Here is a 15,565-nt window from a genome sequence, read left to right as displayed (position 1 = left end):
TGGATCCCTCCCATCATCCTGGACACCAGGAGCTCTCCACCTAATCCTACACAGTGGATCCCTCCCATCATCCTGGACACCAGGAGCTCTCCACCTAATCCCACACAGTGGATCCCTCCCATCATCCTGGACACCAGGAGCTCTCCACCTAATCCCACACAGTGGATCCCTCCCATCATCCTGGACACCAGGAGCTCTCCACCTAATCCCACGCAGTGGATCCCTCCCATCATCCTGGACACCAGGAGCTCTCCACCTAATCCCACACAGTGGATCCCTCCCACCATCCTTGCAGCCGCTCACACTCTAATTTCTCTATATGACAATGTATCACTCCCATCATCCGTGTCCCAGTCTTCACATAACATATCCTTCTCATTATCCCGCGCCCCAGGTGACAACACATCCCCTCCAGAATAACCTGTGTATGAGCGTTGGGGGGCGCCGGTGCCACCCCCTCTGTCCTCAGGAAAATCCCCCAATATTACAATAGATGAAGTTCCCCCCAAAAAAAGGAGAAAAAAGCCTTAAATACATTTCCAGAAGACACAGGTCGGGTCCTGGTCCACATCGCCCCCTGCCTGCTGCACAGGGATCTGCAGAACCAGCTCCAGAGGTAATGTGGGGGGCACTCTGTGTCTGGGAATGAGGGGAGCTCCCCTGGCCCCCAAATATGAGAGAAGGGACCCAAGCACTTTGCCTCTGAGCAGACTCCATGTACAGAGGATAAGGTGCTGTGTAATGTGACCTGGGAGCCCTTGGACACGACGGATCCATCACACTGGGAGTGTCCACAGGGGCTGCAGTACTGAAGATGGCAGTAACCCTGCAGATAAAATCTGAGAATGTTCTTCCCAAGAATCAGCCCTCTACCATCGCTCAGAGCTGGGTGAGAGGAAGATTTCGGGAGACATTTTTCCAGTGGAGGCCGCCATCTGCCCTGAGACATATAGCTACTGTTGGCTCCTGGCCTTCCCCATCCCACACCTTTCTATTTCTGTGTAGCCCCCCATAATCCTGTCATGTACCCCATGGTGCCAAAGATGGGTAAGAAGTGCCGCCCGTCACCCCGTGCAGAGGATCTGCCAATATCGGCCTCCACATTGTCTTCTGGACTCCACAAGACATTTCTCGGTGATTCTTCCCTCTCTCCATTTCCCAGTGGGGTTCTCCATCTTCTTACAGACTTTCCTTTTTTTTGGTCTCCTCCATTGTCCAGAGGCTTATTCACCAATTGACCCGGTGTCTCCTCCACATTGGCCTCCATCATGGCAGCGATCAATGTTATCCTCTACATAAGAGGCTGTCCCCATGCTGGGAGGGTCAATGTTCACCATTGTCCAGAGGCTTCTTCACCAGTTGACCCGGTGTCTCCACCACATTGGCCTCCATCATGGCAGCGATCAATGTTATCCTCTACATAAGAGGCTGTCCCCATGCTGGGAGGGTCAATGTTCACCATTGTCCAGAGGCTTCTTCACCAGTTGACCCGGTGTCTCCACCACATTGGCCTCCATCATGGCAGATATCAATGTTATCCTCTACATAAGAGGCTGTCCCCATGCTGGGAGGGTCAATGTTCACCATTGTCCAGAGGCTTCTTCACCGGTTGACCCTGTGTCTCCACCACATTGGCCTCCATCATGGCAGATATCAATGTTATCCTCTACATAAGAGGCTGCCCCCATGCTGGGAGGGTCAATGTTCACCATTGTCCAGAGGCTTCTTCACCGGTTGACCCTGTGTCTCCACCACATTGGCCTCCATCATGGCAGCGATCAATGTTATCCTCTACATAAGAGGCTGTCCCCATGCTGGGAGGGTCAATGTTCACCATTGTCCAGAGGCTTCTTCACCAGTTGACCCGGTGTCTCCACCACATTGGCCTCCATCATGGCAGCGATCAATGTTATCCTCTACATAAGAGGCTGTCCCCATGCTGGGAGGGTCATTGCTCGCCATTGTTCAGAGGCTTCTTCACCGGTTGACCCTGTGTCTCCACCACATTGGCCTCCATCATGGCAGATATCAATGTTATCCTCTACATAAGAGGCTATCCCCGTGCTGGGAGGGTCATTGCTCGCCATTGTTCAGAGGCTTCTTCACCGGTTGACCCTGTCTCTCCACCACATTGGCCTCCATCATGGCAGATATCAATGTTATCCTCTACATAAGAGGCTGTCCCCATGCTGGGAGGGTCATTGCTCGCCATTGTTCAGAGGCTTCTTCACCGGTTGACCCTGTGTCTCCACCACATTGGCCTCCATCATGGCAGATATCAATGTTATCCTCTACATAAGAGGCTGTCCTCATGCTGGGAGGGTCATTGTTCGCCATTGTCCGGAGGCAGAATCAACTCCAAAGATGCATTTCTCAATGTACAATGCTGTAGATATCTTTTCACCAGTGGACCCCTCCATCCTCTTTTTTTAACCTCCTCTGTCCCAGGCTTTTCTGGAGATCTCTTTCTACAGCTGGGAACATAGGTCCAGCTCCACCAAGACCCCAGGACGCCCCCCACATGTTACACATAATACAGGGACCTTCACTTTCTAATGATCTTTCTTAGGGATAATCGAATACCTCAAATATTTGGCTTTGCGAATATCCAATGAATAGGTCGCCGCTTTGCGAATATTCGATGCGCAGTGTAAGTCTATGAGAAGCCCGAATAGTTTCGAAAAGTTGCTATTCGAGTTTCCCATTGACTTACATTGCGCATTGAATATTCTCGAATAGTCGAATAGCGGTGACCTATTCGGCAAATATTCGTGAAGCCGAATATTTGAGATATTCGATCATCCCTAATCTTGATCATTTATAACATTAGACACAATATCCATATTACATTGTGATCTCGCTCACATCCGGAGCCGGGGCGGCATGGATCCTCCTGATTCCTAAACACAGACAATTTGCCACACGAATCAGCGGGAACCAGGAGTCTCCGGACAGGGACCCTATTCTAGTGCCGGGAACATACTGCCATCCTATACCAGTGCCGGCCACATACTGCCATCCTATACCAGTGCCGGCCACATACTGCCATCCTATACCAGTGCCGGCCACATACTGCCATCCTATACCAGTGCCGGCCACATACTGCCATCCTATACCAGTGCCGGCCACATACTGCCATCCTATACCAGTGCCGGCCACATACTGCCATCCTATACCAGTGCCGGCCACATACTGCCATCCTATACCAGTGCCGGCCACATACTGCCATCCTATACCAGTGCCGGCCACATACTGCCATCCTATACCAGTGCCGGCCACATACTGCCATCCTATACCAGTGCCGGCCACATACTGCCATCCTATACCAGTGCCGGCCACATACTGCCGTCATATACCAGTGCCGGCCACATACTGCCATCCTATACCAGGGCTGGCCACATACTGCCATCTTATACCAGTGCCATCCTATATCAGTGCCGGCCACATACTGCCATCCTATACCAGTGCCGGCCACATACTGCCATCCTATACCAGTGGCGGCCACATACTGCCATCCTATACCAGTGCCGGCCACATACTGCCGTCCTATACCAGTGCCGGCCACATACTGCCATCCTATACCAGTGCCGGCCACATACTGCCATCCTATACCAGTGCCGGCCACATACTGCCATCCTATACCAGTGGCGGCCACATACTGCCATCCTATACCAGTGCCGGCCACATACTGCCATCCTATACCAGTGCCGGCCACATACTGCCATCCTATACCAGTGCCGGCCACATACTGCCATCCTATACCAGTGCCGGCCACATAGTGCTGTCCTATACCAGTGCCGGCCACATACTGCCATCCTATACCAGTGCCGGCCACATACTGCCATCCTATACCAGTGCCGGCCACATACTGCCATCCTATACCAGTGCCGGCCACATACTGCCATCCTATACCAGTGCCGGCCACATAGTCCTGTCCTATACCAGTGCCGGCCACATAGTCCTGTCCTATACCAGTGCCGGCCACATACTGCCATCCTATACCAGTGCCGGCCACATACTGCCATCCTATACCAGTGCCGGCCACATACTGCCATCCTATACCAGTGCCGGCCACATACTGCCATCCTATACCAGTGCCGGCCACATACTGCCATCCTATACCAGTGCCGGCCACATACTGCCATCCTATACCAGTGCCGGCCACATACTGCCATCCTATACCAGTGCCGGCCACATAGTGCCATCCTATACCAGTGCCGGCCACATAGTGCTGTCCTATACCAGTGCCGGCCACATACTGCCATCCTATACCAGTGCCGGCCACATACTGCCATCCTATACCAGTGCCGGCCACATACTGCCATCCTATACCAGTGCCGGCCACATACTGCCATCCTATACCAGTGGCGGCCACATAGTCCTGTCCTATACCAGTGCCGGCCACATAGTCCTGTCCTATACCAGTGCCGGCCACATACTGCCATCCTATACCAGTGCCGGCCACATACTGCCATCCTATACCAGTACCGGCCACATACTGCCATCCTATACCAGTGCTGGCCACATACTGCCATCCTATACCAGTGCCGGCCACATACTGCCGTCCTATACCAGTGCCGGCCACATACTGCCGTCCTATATTATTATTATTATTATTTATTATTATAGCGCCATTTATTCCATGGCGCTTTACAAGTGAAAGAGGGTATACGTACAACAATCATTAACAGTACAAAACAGACTGGTATAGGAGGAGAGAGGACCCTGCCCGCGAGGGCTCACAGTCTACAGGAGGAGAGAGGACCCTGCCCGCGAGGGCTCACAGTCTACAGTGCCGGCCACATAGTGCTGTCCTATACCAGTGCCGGCCACATACTGCCATCCTCTACCAGTGCTGGCCACATACTGCCATCCTCTACCAGTGCCGGCCACACACTACCCCTCAATACAGAATGTTAGGAGGCAGTGAATGGGTCCACAGGGACCCCTGCTGGTCATTGTGCTCATTACAGGCACTGCACACATATCTAATAGAGCAGCAGAATGTCCCCTACCCTGTGCTATGTGTGAACGGCCATGCCCCACAATGAGGCCGATTAACCCCTCTCACTCCATACACAGCATTGCACATTTACCTCCTTAACAGCAGGAGCTGCAGAGGACGCCGCCACCGGTCACTTTACTGAATGGGAGAAGAGCAGAAAACCCCAGACAGTGCCCAAATCCTGCCAAATGCCCAAACCCAGACAGTGCCCGAACCCAGACAGTGCCTGAACCCAGACAGTGCCCGAACCCAGACAGTGCCCAAATCCTGCCAAATGCCCGAACCCAGACAGTGCCCGAACCCAGACAGTGCCCGAACCCAGACAGTGCCAAAATCCTGCCAAATGCCCAAACTCAGACAGTGCCCGAACCCAGACAGTGCCAAAATCCTGCCAAATGCCCAAACTCAGACAGTGCCCGAACCCAGCCAAGTGCAGGCGAGGAGCGCCCGGTTAATCAATGCCATGTCCCCACAGTGCGCAGCAGAAAGGAGCAGATGGCGCTGGGTAAATAGATCATTTCTTTACAAGAGCTCGCTGCTTCCTAATGATTACTGGGGAAACACTGGCCACAAATGAGACAAGAGTCACCCCTCAATGTGCATAATTCAGGGCACAGCCCCCTCCTCGATATGCATCTGGGCACAATCCCCCTCCTTATCCTCTTCAGGGACGGGGCAGCTGTGAACATGAAAGCGGCAGCTCGTGTATATAGCCTCCATTCAGTGCTGCCTGTGATACAATGTATCCCGAGAAGCAAATATTGACACTAGGAGAAAGCGCAGAACTCGATACAATGTAGCGATCTGCTGGATCACAGGGGATTTCCACACATCTGACAAGCAGAGACAGACCTGGAGAGCCCGACAATAGGCACAGACCTGGAGAGCCCGACAATAGGCACAGACCTGGAGAGCCCGACAATAGGCACAGACCTGGAGAGCCCGACAATAGGCACACACCAGGAGAGCCCGACAATAGGCACACACCAGGAGAGCCCGACAATAGGCACAGACCAGGAGAGCCCGACAATAGGCACACACCAGGAGAGCCCGACAATAGGCACACACCAGGAGAGCCCGACAATAGGCACACACCAGGAGAGCCCGACAATAGGCACAGACCAGGAGAGCCCGACAATAGGCACACACCAGGAGAGCTCGACAATAGGCACAGACCAGGAGAGCCCGACAATAGGCACAGACCTGGAGAGCCCGACAATAGGCACAGACCTGGAGAGCCCGACAATAGGCACACACCAGGAGAGCCCGACAATAGGCACACACCAGGAGAGCCCGACAATAGGCACACACCAGGAGAGCCCGACAATAGGCACAGACCAGGAGAGCCCGACAATAGGCACACACCAGGAGAGCCCGACAATAGGCACAGACCAGGAGAGCCCGACAATAGGCACAGACCTGGAGAGCCCGACAATAGGCACAGACCTGGAGAGCCCGACAATAGGCACAGACCTGGAGAGCCCGACAATAGGCACACACCAGGAGAGCCCGACAATAGGCACACACCAGGAGAGCCCGACAATAGGCACAGACCAGGAGAGCCCGACAACAGGCACAGACCTGGAGAGCCCGACAACAGGCACAGACCTGGAAAGCCCGACAATAGGCACAGACCAGGAGAGCCCGACAATAGGCACAGACCTGGAGAGCCCGACAATAGGCACACACCAGGAGAGCCCGACAATAGGCACAGACCAGGAGAGCCCGACAATAGGCACACACCAGGAGAGCCCGACAATAGGCACACACCAGGAGAGCCCGACAATAGGCACAGACCAGGAGAGCCCGACAATAGGCACACACCAGGAGAGCCCGACAATAGGCACAGACCAGGAGAGCCCGACAATAGGCACAGACCTGGAGAGCCCGACAATAGGCACAGACCTGGAGAGCCCGACAATAGGCACACACCAGGAGAGCCCGACAATAGGCACACACCAGGAGAGCCCGACAATAGGCACAGACCAGGAGAGCCCGACAACAGGCACAGACCTGGAGAGCCCGACAACAGGCACAGACCTGGAAAGCCCGACAATAGGCACACACCAGGAGAGCCCGACAATAGGCACAGACCTGGAGAGCCCGACAATAGGCACAGACTTGGAGAGCCCGACAATAGGCACAGACCTGGAGAGCCCGACAATAGGCACACACCAGGAGAGCCCGACAATAGGCACACACCAGGAGAGCCCGACAATAGGCACAGACCTGGAGAGCCCGACAATAGCCAAACACCAGGAGAGCCCGACAATAGGCACACACCAGGAGAGCCCGACAATAGGCACAGACCTGGAGAGCCCGACAATAGGCACAGACCTGGAGAGCCCGACAATAGGCACAGACCTGGAGAGTCCATAACAGGCACAGACATGGAGGGCCCCACAACAAGAACAGACCTGGAGGGCCCGATAGACCTGGAGAGCCTGACAACAGGCACAGACATGGAGAGCCCGACAACAGGCACAGACCTGGAGAGCCCGACAACAGGCACAGACCTGGAGAGCCCGACAACAGGCACAGACCTGGAGAGCCCGACAACAGGCACAGACCTGGAGAGCCCGACAACAGGCACAGACCTGGAGAGCCCGACAACAGGCACAGACCAGGAGAGCCCGACAACAGGCACAGACCAGGAGAGCCCGACAACAGGCACAGACCAGGAGAGTCCGACAATAGGCACAGACCAGGAGAGCCCGACAATAGGCACAGACCTGGAGAGCCCGACAATAGGCACACATCAGGAGAGCCCGACAATAGGCACAGACCTGGAGAGCCCGACAATAGGCACAGACCAGGAGAGCCCGACAATAGGCACACATCAGGAGAGCCCGACAATAGGCACACATCAGGAGAGCCCGACAATAGGCACAGACCAGGAGAGCCCGACAATAGGCACACACCAGGAGAGCCCGACAATAGACACAGACCAGAAGAGCCCGACAATAGGCACACACCAGGAGAGCCCGACAATAGGCACACACCAGGAGAGCCCGACAATAGGCACAGACCTGGAGAGCCCGACAATAGGCACAGACCTGGAGAGCCCGACAATAGGCACAGACCTGGAGAGTCCATAACAGGCACAGACATGGAGGGCCCCACAACAAGAACAGACCTGGAGGGCCCGATAGACCTGGAGAGCCTGACAACAGGCACAGACATGGAGAGCCCGACAACAGGCACAGACCTGGAGAGCCCGACAACAGGCACAGACCTGGAGAGCCCGACAACAGGCACAGACCTGGAGAGCCCGACAACAGGCACAGACCTGGAGAGCCCGACAACAGGCACAGACCTGGAGAGCCCGACAACAGGCACAGACCTGGAGAGCCCGACAACAGGCACAGACCAGGAGAGCCCGACAACAGGCACAGACCAGGAGAGCCCGACAACAGGCACAGACCAGGAGAGTCCGACAATAGGCACAGACCAGGAGAGCCCGACAATAGGCACAGACCTGGAGAGCCCGACAATAGGCACAGACCTGGAGAGCCCGACAATAGGCACACATCAGGAGAGCCCGACAATAGGCACAGACCTGGAGAGCCCGACAATAGGCACAGACCAGAAGAGCCCGACAATAGGCACACATCAGGAGAGCCCGACAATAGGCACACATCAGGAGAGCCCGACAATAGGCACAGACCAGGAGAGCCCGACAATAGGCACACACCAGGAGAGCCCGACAATAGACACAGACCAGAAGAGCCCGACAATAGGCACACACCAGGAGAGCCCGACAATAGGCACACACCAGGAGAGCCCGACAATAGGCACAGACCTGGAGAGCCCGACAAAAGGCACAGACCTGGAGAGCCCGATAACAGGCACACACCTGGAGAGCCCGACAATAGGCACAGACCTGGAGAGCCCGACAATAGGCACAGACCTGGAGAGCCCGACAATAGGCACAGACCAGGAGAGCCCGAAACAAGAGCAGACCTGGAAACCCCAACAATGGGCACAGACCTGGAGAGCCTGACAACAGGAACAGACCAGGAGAGCTCGACAACAGGCACAGACCTTGAGAGCCCGACAATAGGCACACACCAGGAGAGCCCGACAATAGGCACAGACCTGGAGAGCCCGACAATAGGCACAGACCTGGAGAGCCCGACAATAGGCACACACCAGGAGAGCCCGACAATAGGCACACACCAGGAAAACCCGACAATAGGCACAGACCTGGAGAGCCCGACAATAGGCACAGACCTGGAGAGCCCGACAATAGGCACAGACCTGGAGAGCCCGACAACAGGCACAGACCTGGAGAGCCCGACAATAGGCACAGACCTGGAGAGCCCGACAATAGGCACAGACCAGGAGAGCCGACAATAGGAACAAACATGGAGAGCCCTGACAACAGCCATAGACCTGGAGAGACCGACAATAGGAACAAACATGGAGGGCCCGATACCAGGCACAGACATGGAGAAAAATTGGAGAAAAATTCCAGCAACCACAAATAAAATATAGAAATTAATTGAAACAAAATTAAAAAGCCCATAATAAAGATATTTAGGGCGGGTACAGAGCAAAGAAACGTCAACGCGTTTCAAGCGAAAAAAAAGGTTCTCAATCATGAGGTGTGCTTTTTCGTTTAAAACGCGTTGACGTTTCTTTGCTCTGTACCCGCCCTAAATATCTTTATTATGGGCTTTTTAATTCTGTTTCAATTAATTTTTAGATTTTATTTGTTGGTGCTGGAATTTTTCTCCTTCCAATTTTGCTTTCCACCTGCTAGCCAAGCAGGATGTCCGTGCACCCTCATCCTTCATTTTCTCCAGTGAGCTGTGCATTTTTCCTCTTTCTACAGACCTGGAGAGTCCATAACAGGCACAGACCTGGAGAGCCCCACAACAAGAACAGACCTGGAGGGCCCGATAGACCTGGAGAGCCCGACAGCAGGCACAGACCTGGAGAGTACGACAATAGGCACAGACATGGAGGGCCCGATAACAGACACAGACCTGGAAAGTACGACAATAGGCACAGACCTGGAGAGCCCGATAACAGGCACAGACCTGGAGATCCCGACAACAGGCACAGACCTGGAGAGCCCGACAAGAGGCACAGACTTGGTAGAGACCGATAACAGGCACAGACTTGGTAGAGACCGATAACAGGCACAGACTTGGTAGAGACCGATAACAGGCACAGACTTGGTAGAGACCGATAACAGGCACAGACTTGGTAGAGACCGATAACAGGCACAGACTTGGTAGAGACCGATAACAGGCACAGACTTGGTAGAGACCGATCTCGGTAGAAGTTGTTCTATAAACTGTGCAGGACATTCATTGCGCAGTCCGGTATCATCCAGAATATAATCTGCATCTCTGCCGATGGAGACGTGAAGGATCTACATTCCTGTGATCTACAATCGTGTGATCTACAAGTGCCGTAATGTAGATGTCAATCACCTGTCCAATCTACAATCGTGCGACATGCACACCAACAATACACTCGTATATATAGGGATACATACACGGGACACACATTATACCTCCACGTGTTCTGTAATCTGCACTGTATTTCCACTTTCCGTACATTTCAGCCTTGGATCTCCTGCGCCCAGTCCCTCATCCATCACTTTACAGAGGGGATCTCCTGCGCCCAGTCCCTCATCCATCACTTCACAGAGGGGATCTCCTGCGCCCAGTCCCTCAGCCATCACTTTACAGAGGGGATCTCCTGCGCCCAGTCCCTCAGCCATCACTTTATACAGGGATCTGGATCTCCTGCGCCCAGTCCCTCATCCATCATTTTATACAGGGATCTCCTGCGCCCAGTCCCTCATCCATCACTTTACAGAGGGGATCTCCTGCGCCCAGTCCCTCAGCCATCACTTTACAGAGGGGATCTCCTGCGCCCAGTCCCTCAGCCATCACTTTACAGAGGGGATCTCCTGCGCCCAGTCCCTCAGCCATCACTTTACAGAGGGGATCTCCTGCGCCCAGTCCCTCATCCATCACTTTACAGAGGGGATCTCCTGCGCCCAGTCCCTCAGCCATCACTTTATACAGGGATCTGGATCTCCTGCGTCCCAGTCCCTCATCCATCATTTTATACAGGGATCTCCTGCGCCCAGTCCCTCATCCATCACTTTATACATGGATCTGGATCTCCTGTGCCCAGTCCCTCATCCATCACGTTATACATGGATCTGGATCTCCTGTGCCCAGTCCCTCAGCCATCACTTTATACAGGGATCTGGATCTGCTGCTCCCAGTCCCTCATCCATCACTTTATAGAGGGATCTCCTGCGCCCAGTCCCTCATCCATTACTTTATAGAGGGATCTCCTGCGCCCAGTCACTCATCCATCACTTTATACAGGGATCTCCTGCGCCCAGTCCCTCATACATCACTTTATACAGGGATCTCCTGCGCCCAGTCACTCATCCATCACTTTATACAGGGATCTCCTGCCCGCAGTCCCGCTCTTATCACTTTTTATAGAGATCACCTGCGCCCAGTCCCTCATCCATCACTTTATACAGGGATCTCCTGCACCCAGTCCCGCTCTTATCACTTTATATAGAGATCTCCTGCGCCCAGTCCCTCATCCATCACGTTATACAGGGATCTCCTGCACCCAGTCCCTCATCCATCACTTTATACAGGGATCTCCTGCGCCCAGTCCCTCATCCATCACTTTATACAGGGATCTCCTGGGCTCAGTCCCTCATCTATCACTTTATACAGGGATCTCCTGCGCCCAGTCCCTCATCCATCACTTTATACAGAAATCTCCTGCGCTCAGTCCCTCATCCATCACTTTATACAGGGATCTCTTGCACCCAGTCCCTCATCCATCACTTTATACAGGGATCTCCTGCACCCAGTCCCTCATCGATCACTTTATACAGAAATCTCCTGCACCCAGTCTCTCAACCATCACTTTATACAGGGATCTCCTGCGCCCAGTCCCTCATCCATCACTTTATACAGGGATCTCCTGCGCCCAGTCCCTCATCCATCACTTTATAGAGGGATCTCCTGCGCCCAGTCTCTCATCCATCACTTTATACAGGGATCTCTTGCACCCAGTCCCTCATCCATCACTTTATAGAGGGATCTCCTGCGCCCAGTCTCTCATCCATCACTTTATACAGGGATCTCCTGTGCCCAGTCCCTCATACATCACTTTATAGAGGGATCTCCTGCACCCAGTCCCTCATACATCACTTTATAGAGGGATCTCCTGCGCCCAGTCCCTCATCCATCACTTTATAGAGGGATCTCCTGCGCCCAGTCCCTCATCCATCACTTTATAGAGGGATCTCCTGCGCCCAGTCCCTCATCCATCACTTTATACAGGGATCTCCTGCGCCCAGTCCCTCATCCATCACTTTATAGAGGGATCTCCTGCACCCAGTCCCTCATCCATCACTTTATAGAGGGATCTCCTGCGCCCAGTCCCTCATCCATCACTTTATACAGGGATCTCCTGTGCCCAGTCCCTCATACATCACTTTATAGAGGGATCTCCTGCACCCAGTCCCTCATACATCACTTTATAGAGGGATCTCCTGCGCCCAGTCCCTCATCCATCACTTTATAGAGGGATCTCCTGCGCCCAGTCCCTCATCCATCACTTTATAGAGGGATCTCCTGCGCCCAGTCCGGCTATTATCATTTTATAAAAGGGTTACTGAGCTAATAATTGTGTACAAATCTGCAGTCCTCAGCTCACGCTGTATCGGGATCTCCTTTATGAATTCCCTGTCCAGATCGCTTTATACACCAACCCCATGCACCAGGATCACTTTTTACAGAAATTTTATGCACTTCTTTTCTCTGTTCACTTTATATCGGGTTTTCTGCACCCAGTCCCTGTCTTGAGCTCTTTATATTGGGTTTTTTTGCACCCATGCACCCAGTCCCTGTCTTGATCACTTTAAATCTGGTTTTCTGCACCCAGTCCCTGTGTCTTGAGCTCTTTATATCGGGTTTTATGTCCCCAGTCCCTCTCCTGAGCTCTTTATATCGGGTTTTATGCCCCCAGTCCCTGTCTTGAGCTCTTTATATCGGGTTTTATGCCCCCAGTCCCTCTCGTGAGCTCTTAATATCGGGTTTTAGCCCCCAGTCCCTGTCTTGATCACTTTATACTTTGATTTTCTGCCCCCAGTCCCTGTCCTGAACTCTTTATATCGGGTTTTATGCCCCCAGTCCCTCTCGTGAGCTCTTAATATCGGGTTTTAGCCCCCAGTCCCTGTCTTGATCACTTTATACTTTGATTTTCTGCCCCCAGTCCCTGTCCTGAACTCTTTATATCTGGTTTTATGCCCCCAGTCCCTGTCCTGAGCTCTTTATATCGGGTTTTATGCCCCCAGTCCCTGTCTCGAGCTCTTTATATCGGGTTTTATGCCCCCAGTCCCTGTATTGAGCTCTTTATATCGGGTTTTATGCCCCCAGTCCCTGTATTGAGCTCTTTATATCGGGTTTTATGCCCCCAGTCCCTGTCTTGAGCTCTTTATATCGGGTTTTATGCCCCCAGTCCCTCTCGTGAGCTCTTTATATCGGGTTTTATGCCCCCCAGTCCCTGTCTTGAGGTCTTTATATCGGGTTTTATGCCCCCAGTCCCTGTATTGAGCTCTTTATATCGCGTTTTATGCCCCCAGTCCCTGTATTGAGCTCTTTATATCGGGTTTTATGCCCCCAGTCCCTGTCTTGAGCTCTTTATATCGGGTTTTATGCCCCCAGTCCCTGTCTTGAGCTCTTTATATCGGGTTTTATGCCCCCAGTCCCTCTCGTGAGCTCTTTATATCGGGTTTTATGCCCCCAGTCCCTGTCTTGAGCTCTTTATGTCGGGTTTTATGCCCCCAGTCCCTCTCGTGAGCTCTTTATATCGGGTTTTATGCCCCCAGTCCCTGTCTTGAGCTCTTTATGTCGGGTTTTATGCCCCCAGTCCCTGTCTTGAGGTCTTTATATCGGGTTTTATGCCCCCAGTCCCTGTCTTGAGGTCTTTATGTCGGGTTTTATGCCCCCAGTCCCTGTATTGAGCTCTTTATATCGGGTTTTATGCCCCCAGTCCCTGTCTTGAGCTCTTTATATCGGGTTTTATGTCCCCAGTCCCTGTCTTGAGGTCTTTATATCGGGTTTTATGCCCCCAGTCCCTGTCTTGAGGTCTTTATATCGGGTTTTATGCCCCCAGTCCCTGTCTTGAGCTCTTTATATCGGGTTTTATGCCCCCAGTCCCTGTGTTGAGCTCTTTATAGCGGGGTTTATGCCCCCAGTCCCTGTCTTGAGGTCTTTATATCGGGTTTTATGCCCCCAGTCCCTGTCTTGAGCTCTTTATAGCGGGGTTTATGCCCCCAGTCCCTGTGTTGAGGTCTTTATGTCGGGTTTTATGCCCCAGTCCCTGTCTTGAGGTCTTTATGTCGGGTTTTATGCCCCCAGTCCCTGTCTTGAGGTCTTTATGTCGGGTTTTATGCCCCCAGTCCCTGTCTTGAGGTCTTTATGTCGGGTTTTATGCCCCAGTCCCTGTCTTGAGGTCTTTATGTCGGGTTTTATGCCCCCAGTCCCTGTCTTGAGGTCTTTATGTCGGGTTTTATGCCCCCAGTCCCTGTCTTGAGGTCTTTATATCGGGTTTTATGCCCCCAGTCCCTGTCTTGAGGTCTTTATGTCGGGTTTTATGCCCCCAGTCCCTGTCTTGAGGTCTTTATGTCGGGTTTTATGCCCCCAGTCCGTGCCATGCTCACTTTTGCAGATTTTCCGCACTTCTCTGATCGCTTTCTGCACCCAGTCCTTGTGGTCGCTTGATTACATGTGCCCTGGATTATTGTCTTGTCTCAGTGATGCCCACACACATACATGGTACAGGCAAGGACACTCACCCATCAGGGGCACAAGCAGGTACAGGGTGACACCCAGCATGGTGCCCGCTCAGTCACAGATCCAGGACGGGCTCAGCAGGAAACATCCACATCCCACAAGTTCCCATCCACAGAAAAAGCAGCAGATCCAGGGGCCACAATTCCACAGAGCAGATCCAGGGGCCACAGATCCACAGAGCAGATCCTAGCACAATCCACCCGCGAGTTCCCGAGTGCAGGAGCCGGAGCTGCCGACGCACCGAGCGCAGCCGAGGAGTGAGCTGTGCTGTCCGGACCGGGGGAGGAGACAGGGGAGGAGAGCACAGGAGGGGGAAGTTTGGGATGTGTGCGATCTGTGGACACAGGAGAGAGGAGGAGACTGGAGGGTCCTGGAATAAGGGGGCACTGTACGGCTGGGGGCACGGGGCACACATCAAGGGGGGCCAGGCTAAGTGGGACATATGGACTGAACATCGGGGTTCAGGATTGGGAAAGGGGACACAAGTGAAGGCGCAGAGATAAGAGGGCAGAGATCTGCTGTCACAGGATCAGTGGATGCTCTGCATGGGGTGTACGGGCTCCACTGAAAACTGGGGGCTGCACAGTGCACCCCACTACCAAAACGGGGAAGAGACCACAGACCGAAAACTGGGGGCTGCACAGAGATCAAGAAAGTTATACTGGGGGCACAGAGAGCAAAAAATAGTTATACTGGGGGC

General features: G+C 53.3%; 1 protein-coding gene across 1 annotated transcript in view; it reads right to left on the bottom strand.

Annotated features, from left to right (window-relative positions):
- Positions 1 to 15,131, bottom strand: part of GFRA1 (GDNF family receptor alpha 1) — a 156,230-nt gene extending 141,099 nt beyond the window's left edge. Inside the window, exon 1 of the mRNA XM_075348148.1 lies at positions 14,868 to 15,131. Within this exon, the coding sequence (XP_075204263.1) occupies positions 14,868 to 14,907 (40 nt within the window). The 5' untranslated portion in view covers positions 14,908 to 15,131. The remainder of the gene's footprint in view (positions 1 to 14,867) is intronic.
- Positions 15,132 to 15,565: the final 434 nt, after the last annotated feature.

This window comes from Anomaloglossus baeobatrachus, chromosome 5 (assembly GCF_048569485.1).
Source record: "Anomaloglossus baeobatrachus isolate aAnoBae1 chromosome 5, aAnoBae1.hap1, whole genome shotgun sequence".
Lineage (NCBI taxonomy): Eukaryota > Metazoa > Chordata > Amphibia > Anura > Aromobatidae > Anomaloglossus > Anomaloglossus baeobatrachus.
The sequence above is the reverse complement of the archived record's forward strand: the minus strand, read 5'-3'. Positions and strand labels throughout refer to the sequence as shown.